At 36.9% G+C, this 12185-nt stretch overlaps 1 protein-coding gene and 1 pseudogene across 1 annotated transcript; both read right to left on the bottom strand.

Annotated features, from left to right (window-relative positions):
- Positions 1-573: 573 nt before the first annotated feature.
- On the bottom strand, positions 574-1517 carry LOC120875932 (annotated as a pseudogene).
- Positions 1518-10877: 9360 nt separating this feature from the next.
- Positions 10878-11822, bottom strand: LOC120876667 (olfactory receptor 51A4-like). The gene has a single exon (XM_040258638.1). It carries the CDS (start codon positions 11817-11819, stop codon positions 10878-10880), a length of 942 nt encoding a protein of 313 aa, XP_040114572.1. The 5' UTR covers positions 11820-11822.
- Between the last annotated feature and the right edge of the window lie 363 nt (positions 11823-12185).

The following is a 12185-nucleotide window of genomic DNA, read 5'->3' as shown; positions in this document are numbered from 1 at the left end:
CGCATTTCATAGCACTTTAGGAAAGGGGAATTTTTAATAGTTTCTTTGAATTGCTAATGACTGACATGCATACACACACAAGTAAGAGATGTTTTGTTTGGGTGGGGATATGTACAGTTAATCTCACAGCACACTTCAGATACTGCTAACCATGCTTGAGTTCATTAGAGCCATAAGTGGCTTCTTTTTTATTCTGCAAAGGAACATGTTATTTTACTGTTTTTGTCTTTTTGTTTAGAATAATACTTTGAAAATCTATTTAGTCTTAATTGAGACTATATTGCTGTGGTTAAGGTTGATATACAGTTGGCTGCCTGTAGAGATAAAAACCAGAGAAGAGGTGGAAAACTTAGCTATAAAAAGATTATAATTCCAAACCTTACTCCTAAAACATCTAATCTAGATTGTTGTTAATGCTTAGCTAAATAAACAACTTGATATTTGATGGGCCCACTAAGTATGTACCGTGTATCCTTGTATCCAGTTTCTATTCTTTCATTACCATCTTCAGATTTCTACAGTTGCTCAGGAATTGCCAAGTAGGGGAGCTTCCACTGCAGCTGTAATTGCCCATCAACTTTGTTTCTCACATAATTTTACCAGGATTCGATTTCTAATCTGCTGACTTTTTACAGAGTACACAATGGGATTCATTAGAGGGGGAACCAGAAGGAAGATACCAGCTATGGTGACCCTAATAATTGGAGAAGCATTTTTGGCAAAGTGGTGAAGGTCAGCCAAGGTGACAGTAGGCACCTAGAAGACGAGCACAGCACAGATATGATGTGGGAGATGCAAGTGCTGAGGACCTTGAGACTGCCTTTGTGTGAGGTGATGCTCAGAACAACTTTTAGGATTAGCATGTAAGATGCAGAAATATACAACAAATATAATAAAGAAGTAAGAGCCATAAACAATCTGAGGGGATATTGACCCTGTTCTCAGTACAGGTCAGCTTCATAACACCCTGGTGGACACAGTAGGAGTGGGATAGAAGGCTTTCCTTACAAATTTCTGCCTCTTTACAATAAAGGGGAAAACAATGACAAACAAAATCATAATGCTGTGAATACAAGGCCAACTTTAATGACTCTGGCACTGGTCAGAATTGAGAAGTATCTCAGAGGGTTGTGGATGGCCATAACGTGATCTATGGACATGATAAAAAGAACTGATGACTCCATAGCTGAGAATCTATGAATGAAAAACTCTTGGGCAAAACAGGCATCAGGGGAAATTCCAGTGGCATTGAACAAGATGATTCTCACCATGGTAGGAGGAGAGGAGATGGATAATCCTAAATCAGAGAAGGCCAACAAGGAGAGGAAAAAATACATGGGCTCATGCAGAGAGGTCTCTGTTTTTATTAGAAGGAAGATGGTACAGTTCCCCAGGATAGCAACAAGGTGTATAAGGCAGATGGGGGCAGAGACCCAAATGTGCACATTCTCTATCCCGGGGATCCCAATCAGGAAGAAGGCAGAGATTTCCCCTTCAGAAATGTTAAAGATGGACATTGCAGGAGTACAAAGGAATCACAATGTGAATCTTGCAAAGGTCTTCCTACAATGGAAGAAATAGATTAGTTCAAATGTACATGCTTCAGTCAACTGCTTGGTACAAATCTTGGGACTTCAGCTATTTTCCTGTAATTCACAGTATGAAGATAATATTTCATAATATATAAATAGAAATAGTATCAGGACCCATACATATAAATAGCATATCAAGAGAAACATAAACAAGTAACCACCAACAGTTAGCTATAATCTTTTTCCCCCTTAGATTTAGCATACATAAAAGAAGCAGTAAATTTCACAAGGTCTATTTCCTATACCGTTGTTTTTTAGATAGTGATGGCCTTTAGCTGGAACAATGTATGGATAAATATAGGATCATAGAGGGCATGACTTACCGCAATTGCATTGCATTTGTAGTTGCTGAAGAATATTTAACTTTAAGAAACAGTATTCTTTAAAAAAAAAAAAATAGGGCTAGGACAACTGGATATCCACACCCCAAATAATGACATTAGACCCCTATTTCACAGCTTATACAAAAATTCTCTTAAAATATATCATAGACATAAGTTCAAGAGCTAAAGCATTAAAGGTATTAGAAGGAAACATAGATAATGAATTTTTGTGACCTGGGATTAAACAATGTATATGACATCAAAGGCACAAACAGAAAGCTAACTATGAAATTCATTACAAAAATATGCACATATGTAAAAAAACAATTCATCAACATTAAGAAATATTCAAATGACATCAACAAGAAAGTGAGAAAAACAACCCACAGAATAAAAATGTTTGCAAATAATATATCTGGACTTGTATACAAAATATAGGAAGGACTATTACAACTCTACAATGAAGATAAGAAGATCCTTAAGATCATTAGTCATTAGGAAAATGCAAGTCAAAATCAAATCAGATAGCGATTCATGTACACAGATGAACTAAAATAAAAAAAGACAATTTTAACTGCTGGCACGAATGTGGAGAAAGTTAAAAGTGTTGTTGGCTGCTCAGTCATGTCTGACTCTTTGCAACCCTGTGGACTATAGCCTGCCAGGCTCCTCTGTCCATAGAATTCTCCAAGCAAGAATACTGGTGTGGGTTGCCATTCTCTTCTCCAGGAGCTCTTCCCGACCCAGGGATCAAACCCGGGTCTCCCACATTGCAAGCAGTTTCTTCACTGCCTGAGCCATGATTCCCCTCAGAAAGTTGAACTCTCCTACATTTCTAGAAGGATTTCAAAATGGTTCACCAACTTTGGAAATCATTTTAACAGTTTTTGAATGTTATGATATAACAACAGTATCTCAATGGAGCTGTTAATATAATAAAATGAAACTGCATCCCAAATACTTACCTTAATGTTTCTCTTATATAACATACTAAAATATGGACATTTTTTTTCCTCTTACCAAGAAAACCTACTCAAAACCCTTGATGCAGCTTTTGAATAGCTGAATACAGCGTACATTTGTCTGACTGCTACCCAGGAAATTTTGAGGATAACTGAAATGGCTAGCTAGCCTCTTTAGGCTAAAAGGCACATGGATTTAGGTACCAAATGTGGAGTAAAATTGGAGTGCCAACTTAGGGTCATTTTAAAAGAGATCCTGTCCAAGCAATGAGGATATGAGAGGAGGACTAAAAGAGAAGCACAGGTCACAGGAGAGCAGCACTGAAAACACTCAGCAGGGAAATCAGTGAAGACTGAACAGCTACCCTAAAGAGAAATAAGGAGCTTTAAACATCTACAACACCTGAAAAGCCTGAAGCTACTCTATGACAAGACTAGTCAGAGTTTCATGCCCCCACTGATTTTATGAATCAGCCAGATTAAAAAAAAATTAAGTTATAGCAGGACCACAGTTAATATTTTATATTTGTTTGATTGTATTTACTGTCAAAGTGCTAAATACAATGTGTTCCATAATCATTGTTAAGGGGGTCACAAATGGAAACTTAAAATTCATATTCAAACTATAGAACAGCCCTTATGATATGGTAAGGGCATCACCATTCTAGATCAAGAGAAATGTTACTTTTCCTGAAATGAATTGTTGAATTCCAGTAGGAAAATACATACTGTGAATATTTTTTTCATGTAGTGAACATAAGCAGATAAAGTATGAAATTAATCATCATAGTAGTGATCACAGTGTAATTCTGGCCACAAAAGGACATTAATTACCATCCTCCTCCCTCTCTGTGCTCAACTCCCCTGATTATGTTCCAGCTACCTTTTAATTTCTGCAATACTATGCTTTTTCAAGTCTCTTCCTTTTGCAAACAGTAAAAATGTTCTCCTTTGCCTTGACTTTTCGTTGTTCAAGTGCTTGGTTAGTTATGATGTCCTTTGCCATCCTTTTCTGAGACTTCTGTACACCTGCCATTCAAAATAAACTGGAAGCAGTGACAGGTTTTATTTTCTTGAGCTCCTAAAACATGCAGATGGTGACTGTAGCCACAAAATTAAAAGATGCTTGCTCCTTGGAAGGAAAGCTATGACAAATCTAGACAGCATATAAAAGCAGAGACATCACTTTGAAGGAAATGGTTCATATAATCAAAGCTATGATTTTTCCAATAGTCATGTATGGATGTGAGAGTTGGACTGTAAAGAAGACTGAGTGCTAAAGAATTGATGCTTTTGAATTATGGTGCTGGAAAAGACTCTTGAAAGTCCCTTGGACTGCAAGGAGATCAAATCAGTCAGTCCTAAAAATCAACCTTGAATATTCATTGGAAAGACTGATGCTGAAGCTGAAGCTCCAATTCTTTGGCAACTTGATGCAAAGAGCTGACTCACTGGAAAAGACCCTGATGCTGGGAAAGGTCAAAGGCAAAAGGAGAAGGGGGCGGCAGAAGATGAGGTGTCTAGATAGCATCATCCACTCAATGGACATGAACTTAGCAAACTCCGGGAGATAGTGATGGACAGAGGAGCCTGGCATGCTGCAGTTCATGGGGTTGCAAAGAGTCTGAGATGACTTAGTGACTGAACAATAACAATGGCAAAAAAAAAAAAAAAAATCTCTCTAGTAGTCACTCTTGCCTTCTCACTGATGTTCACTGCAGACTCAGTGGTCTCACATATCTACATCCAGAAACAATGCATAGTAATGTGTAAGTTGATAACTACCATTTAAAAATGTGTCATCCAAGAGTCAAGTCTGAGTACCTGGCTTTGAATTTCTTTCTGTGTTCACTCAGTGATTCTGGCCTAGATTTGTTTAACTCTGGTCTTCTACTGTGCATTTACAGAATTGTTGGACTTCTCAGAAGATCAGGGTAATGCCATTCATTTCTAATCACTTAGTGACTATAATCAGTCAAATACTATGTAAATTATTTTGCTTGAGATAGGACAAAGGCATGTGGTAGCTAGAACATCAGAAAACTTACAGTAAGTTGTTTAGTCTTTGGACCCACATGTCCGTGTAAAGGGAAATGGAGGTGGCAAGCAATCACCAGAATTTCACTGCTTTGTAGTCAGAACCATTTATCCAGAGCTGCAGAATCTAGTCCTGCCTCCCTGGTGCTTTCTTCTTTTTTTTTTTAAATTTTTATTTTTACTTTATTTTGCTTTACAATACTGTATTGGTTTTGCCATACATTGACATGAATCAGCCATAGGTGTACATGAGTTCCCAATCCCACCTCCCACCCCATATCATCTCTCTGGATCATCCCCATGCACCAGCCCCAAGCATCATGTATCCTGTACCCTGTATTGAACATAGACTGGTGATTCATTTCTTACATGATAGTATACATGTTTCAATGCCATTCTCCCAAATCATCCCACCCTCTCCCTCTCCCTCAGAGTCCAAAAGTCCATTCTATACATCTGTGTCTCTTTTGCTGTATCTCATACAGGGTTATCATTACCATCTTTCTAAATTCCATATATATGTGTTAGTATACTGTATTGGTGTTTTTTCTTTCTGGCTTACTTCACTCTGTATAATAGGCTCCAGTTTCATCCACCTCATTAGAACTGATTCAAATGTATTCTTTTTAATGGCTGAGTAATACTCCATTGTGTATATGTACCACGGCTTTCTTATCCATTCATCTGCTGATGGACATCTAGGTTGTTTCCATGTCCTGGCTATTATAAACAGTGCTGCAATGAACATTGGGGTACAGGTGTCTCTTTCAATTCTGGTTTCCTCGGTGTGTATGCCCAGCAGTGGGGTTGCTGGGTCATAAGGCAGTTCTATTTGCAAATTTTTAAGGAATCTCCACACTGTTCTCCATAGTGGCTGTACTAGTTTGTATTCCCACCAACAGTGTAAGAGGGTTCCCTTTTCTCCACACCCTCTCCAGCATTTATTGCTTGTAGACTTTTGGATTGCTGCTGTTCTGACTGGTGTGAAATGGTACCTCATTGTGGTTTTGATTTGCATTTCTCCGGTAATGAGTGATGTTGAGCATCTTTTCATGTGTTTGTTAACCATCCGTATGTCTTCTTACACCTTATCTTTGACAAAGGAGGCAAGAATATACAATGGATTAAAGACAATCTCTTTAACAAGTGGTGCTGGGAAAACTGGTCAACCACTTGTAAAAGAATGAAACTAGATCACTTTCTAACACCATACACAAAAATAAACTCAAAATGGATTAAAGATCTAAATGTAAGACCAGAAACTATAAAACTCCTAGAGGAGAACATAGGCAAAACACTCTAAGACATAAATACAGCAGGATCCTCTATGATCCACCTCCCAGAATACTGGAAATAAAAGCAAAAATAAACAAAAGGGATCTAATTAAACTTAAAAGCTTCTGCACAACAAATGAAACTATAAGCAAGGTGAAAAGACAACCTCCCTGGTGCTTTCTTAAGAACTGACCAAGAATACTTTGGGGATTGCAGATCAGCAGGCCACACTCAGAGAAAAAGAAAACTCCCTGTAGGTGAATCTCAATGGGACTGAAACCAAGGAGAGTCATCCAACTTCCTATAGGAAGAATTAATTCATTGAGGAAAATATCTCCTAAGCCTCCTCGGATCCCTCTGGCAGAATTAATGTTCCTCTTTACTTGGATTGACAGCATCATGTGAATAATCTTAGAGCAGTTTCAAAGGGTATGATAACCATGCCTTCTAAGTGAAGTAAGTCAGAAAGAGAAAGACAAATAACATATCACTTGTATGTAGAATCTAAAATATGACACAAATGAACTTGAAATATACTCACAGACATAGAGAACAGACTTGTGATTGCCAAGAGGGAGAGGTGAGGTGGTGGGGGAAGGAAGGATTGTGAGTTTGGGGTTAGCAAATGCAACATATTATATATATCCAATGGATAAACTAGTTAGTCCTACTGTATAGCACAGGGAACTACATTGACTATCCTGTGATAAACCATAGTGGAAAATAATATGAAAAAGAATACATATGTTTATAATGGAACCACTTTGTGGTGCAGCAGAGAGTAACACAATATTGTATATCAACTATCTTCAGTAAAAATTTAAAAAAAGAAAATATAAGTGTATGCATGTCTTTAAGTGTCTGTCTCCTCCACTAGAATTTAATCTTGTGTAGTTATATGTCTTCTAGAAATTCAGAAGGCCTTGAAAATTTAATTTTCATCCAACATCTTCAAGGGCAGTTTTCAACCTGGGATGTACATAAGAATTCCTTATGGAGTTTTATAAAAATGCAGTTATCTAGGCTTACTCTAGATTCACTTAATCTCTTTATTTGGTATTTTCTCTGTATATTATGTATATCATTTCCCATGATTATTATGTCATGTATCAATGTTATTTCCATGGTAAAAACTATGCTAATTATTTTTGTATATCATATATAACATTATTGCACTTAGATAGTCTATATAATTACCCTTAGAGACATTTTGCTTGAAATCTCTTTTTTTTGTAATAGCTTTATTATCTTGTTTTGCATGGCATGGAAATACCCAGTTCTACTTGTCAGTTGCATTTTTTGTGTTCTCAATTCTCATCTGACTTTTTACATTTGAAAGGATAAGTAATAAGTTAACAATGACCACTTAAAGATAAACTTAATCATCTTAAGTTAGCTCAACTCTCTCAAAATAATAGATAATTTTTTTAACTCTGATATGCATTCATGAAAGCTCTGTAATCAGCAATAGGGCTGGAGTTTTTTTCTTTAACACAAAAGGAACCTGCCAGAACAAATGAAAAAGGACTGAATCAATGACTTTAAACTCTTATGACTCAACTCCTGGGTAACTTTCAGGCTGTTCCAGTGGGCTGAATCATGATTTCCATAACTCTTTTTAGTCAATAGACAAATAAGTTCATGAGACTGCTAAAACAAGATCAAGTGGAACAAGAATAAATAGCATAGAACTGGATGAACTGATGAGTAACATTTTACTGTGTTTGTTTGGAGTACTGTTGATGTGATTTATGTTCTATTTTCTGAATATATAATGAGGCTGTATCTCATTCTCTTAAGTTATAATAATCTAATAGACTCTGCTTTTATGAATTGAATGAAACATTATGAAGTCATAGCTGATTCTCACTGAATCCTCTGAGTTCAAAAAACTTTTATTGAGGGTCTTTACTTTTCAGTACAATGTATTACTTTTATAGGTAATAATAAGAACCTGTCCTCTTTTTAAACATGATATAATTTGAAAAGTTGATTATGCAACATTGAAAATGTTACTCATTTAATCAGGTCTGACCAGTCATTTTTAGGGAACAAAGGTTGACTTTGCAAAGTCTATGCTGACAAAGCCCACCTAGGTAAATTAGTATGTTACTTGACTTATAGGTAGCCATAGAGATGGTAAAAGAGATCAGAAAGGCAGGTCAGAATGGTGGGATGTGTTGCAGAGTGCAAGAAAGTAAAATACTACCCATATGTTTGGATACCTGAGAAGTAATCTGATCAAGGATTTTTTTTTTAAAATTATAGCTTCCTCTCTTTCCTCTTTTGATAGAATACAATAGCAGTTTTTAAACATCCTATCTGAGATTCTATGTGGAAATTTCCAGCACTGCAGACTTAGGAAATCCTATCTGATAAATTAACATTCTTTCTTCATCTGTATAAATAATGAAGCCAAATCTAATGAGGAGAGCCTTTTCTTGGATCGAGAATGAATTTTCTTTAAAATAATATTTCACAAAAATGGAAAAGGCTATATGAAAAAAGGTATTCTTCAATGGAAAATTCTTCACTGTTCACAGTCCACTCTGATGGGTTATTTACTTCTCATCATGTGGGGACATAGAGTTTTCATTGTCTTTAATCTATTTTCCAACTCTGCAAGTTGTAATACTAATAGCAGTCAAAATAATTCATGTTGGTAGACATTCACATAAATTATCTGGTGGAGAGTCAATTGTCATGTGTCCTATAGGATGGAAGAAGTCATATTTCAACTCATTTGCAAATTAATATAATGTTTTTCATAAATGTATCTTTTATATTTGGTCTCCTTCGTATTAGGTGTATCATTTGCCTGGTCTTTCATTAAAATGAGTTAAATGATGTAATAGATGTTATTTTATTTCTTTGTGAGAGCTGTTATTTTATGAAAATTAATCCTTCCCAAGGTTTATATCCTTGCATAAGAGAAAAAACAAATTATATAATGTAAAATCAGCTATCAGTTCAGTTCAGTCGCTCAGTCACGTCCAACTCTTTGTGACCCCATGAATTGCAGCACTCCAGGCCTCCCTGTCCATCACCAATCCCCGGAGTTCACTCAAACTCACGTCCATCGAGTCGGTGATGCCATACAGACATCTCATCCTCTGTCATCCCCTTCTCCTCCTGCCCCCAATCCCTCCCAGCATCAGAGACTTTTCCAATGAGTCAACTTTTTGCATGAGGTAGCCAAAGTACTGGAGTTTCAGCTTTAGCATCATTCCTTCCAAAGAAATCTCAGGGACGATCTCCTTCAGAATGGACTGGTTGGATCTCCTTGCAGTCCAAGGGACTCTTGAGTCTTCTCCAACACCACAGTTCAAAAGCATAAATTTTTCAGTGCTCAGCTTTCTTCACAGTCCAACTCTCACATCCATACATGACTACTGGAAAAACCATAGCCTTGACTAGATGGACCTTCGTTGGCAAAGTAATATCTCTGCTTTTGAATATGCTATCTAGGTTGGTCCTAACTTTTCTTCCAAGGAGTAAGCATCTTTTAATTTCATGGCTGCAGTCACCATCTGCAGTGATTTTGGAGCCTAAACAAATAAAGTCACTCTTTCCACTGTTTGCCCATCTGTTTGCCCATCTATTTCCCATGAAGTGATGGGACCAGATGTCATGATCTTTGTTTTCTGAATGTTGAGCTTTAAGCCAACTTTTTCACTCTCCTCTTTCACTTTCATCAAGAGGCTTTTTAGTTCCTCTTCACTTTCTGCCATAAGGGTGGTGTCATCTGCATATCTGAGGTTATTGATATTTCTCCCAGCAATCTTGATTCCAGCTTGTGCTTCTTCCAGACCAGCGTTTCTCGTGATAGACTCGGCATAAAAGTTAAATAATCAGGGTGACAATATACAGCCTTGACATACTCCTTTTCCTCTTTGGAACCAGTCTGTTGTTCCATGTCCAATTCTAACTGTTGCCTCCTGACCTGCATATAGGTTTCTCAAGAGGCAGGTGAGGTGGTCTGGTATTCTCATCTCTTTCAGAATTTTCCACAGTTTATTGTGATCCACACATTCGAAGGCTTTAGCATAGTCAATAAAGCAGAAATTAATGTTTTTCTGGAACTCTCTTGCTTTGCCTTAGGTAAAACCTTGAATACAGAAAATTTTCTGCCTTATGTAACTTACAAAATGATATCTTAATGCTCATGGAAGAAATAGTACAACAAAATAAATGAACTAAATTAGTCTTGTATTTTTGCAAACTCTGCATACATGCGTACTTGTTTGTCTTATTTGCTCCATGTATGCACTGTCATTGCCCTTCTCAATTTCCGTTCCTGAGAACACAGGTAAACATCATAAAGTGAAAAACTATGTGTTGAAAAGAGATATTTTAAATGGACAATCAATCCTCTGTCACTTCTAATCACTAGACAGTTGTATACACATATAAAATATCACATTAAACATGATCAAAATGGCAAGTTTATATTGTGTTCAAAAGGCTAGTAAGGAAAGCTGAGTGAAAAGAGAGTTTAGAACATTTTATGTTTACATAAGAACTCTAATCCTAAATCCTTAACCAGGAAGGCTGAGTTTTCAATCTTAATAAACACATTGAGAGAAGATATTGTATATTGTAAAGTGGTTAATATATGGTGTGATTGATTAACTCTGCTGCTCCGTGTCTTGTACTAACTGGATTTACATTTTGGTTAAGAACCCCTGTCAGCTGTATTTTTGACACAGTTTCACTAAAATCAAATTTCTTATCTGCTGGTTCTTCACACAGTATATAATGGGGTTCATCAATGGAGGTACCAGCAGGAATACATTAGCCATGAGGATTTTAACAACTGGGGAGCTGTATTTGGCAAACCGGTAGATAACAGTTAGGGAGATAATGGGAACATAGAAGATAAGCACAGCAATGATGTGGGAAACACATGTACTGAGGATTTTGAGCCTTTCATTCTGTGATGCTATGCTCAACACTGATTTAAGTATCAGAATGTAGGACATGAAAATACACATTATGTCTAGGATGCCTGTGAGAGCCACAAACAAGCCATAAATGACATTAATCTTGTTGTCAGAGCAGGCCAGCTTCATGACATCCTGATGGAGGCAGTAAGAATGGGAAAGGAGGTTCTTCTTACAGTATCTTAGATGTTTCAGGGTGAAAGGGAAAGGAAGGATCAACAAAACATTTTTGAGAGAAAAGACAAGGCCTATTTTTATGACTCTGGTACTGGTTAGGATAGAAGCATATCTCAAAGGATTGCAGATGGCAATAAAGCGATCAAAAGACATGATGAGAAGTACTGATGATTCCATAGCTGAAAATCCATGAATGAAAAACTCTTGGGCAATACAGGCATTGGGGGAAATTCTTGGAGCATTGAACAAAAATATTCTTAGCATGGTAGGGAGAGAGGAGAAGGACAGTCCCAGGTCAGAGACAGCCAACATGGATAGAAAATAATACATGGGTTCATGCAGAGAAGGCTCCATTTTTATGAAAAAGAGGATAGTGCAGTTCCCCATGATGGCAACAATGTACATGAGACAAATGGGAATGGAGACCCAAATGTTGGCAGACTCCAGCCCTGGGATTCCAATCAGGAAGAAGGTAGTGATATCGGTTTCAGAGGTGTTGAAGATGGACATGCCAGAATATGAGGAAATCGAGATGAGAGGCCCAGGAAACACTTTCTGCAGCGATGAAAACAGATTAGCTCAAATGCCTGACTCTAGCCTATTGCAATCATTTAAGTTCCTGTCAATCCAACGGCTATTCATATAGTTCTTAAGTATAAACCTAAATGGATAAAAATAGATATATATAGAGTTAAATGTCAATATCCAACTAAAGATGAAAACTGAGAGAAAAGGAAAACAAATTGAAACCTACAAGAGATATAGTTTATAATAGACATACATTCAACACAAGGACTGACTGTTCAACTAAATAGTCAAAGAGACAATATCTTATACAAATGAATATAGTTACATATAATTATCTATTTTCCAAAT

Source organism: Oryx dammah, unplaced genomic scaffold (assembly GCF_014754425.2).
Source record: "Oryx dammah isolate SB20612 unplaced genomic scaffold, SCBI_Odam_1.1 HiC_scaffold_17, whole genome shotgun sequence".
NCBI lineage: Eukaryota > Metazoa > Chordata > Mammalia > Artiodactyla > Bovidae > Oryx > Oryx dammah.
The sequence above is the reverse complement of the archived record's forward strand: the minus strand, read 5'-3'. Positions and strand labels throughout refer to the sequence as shown.

Excerpts from the sequence above, each read along its gene's own strand:
- LOC120876667 (XM_040258638.1), bottom strand. The coding sequence starts at position 11,819 with ATGTCCATCTTCAACACCTCTGAAACCGATATCACTACCTTCTTCCTG.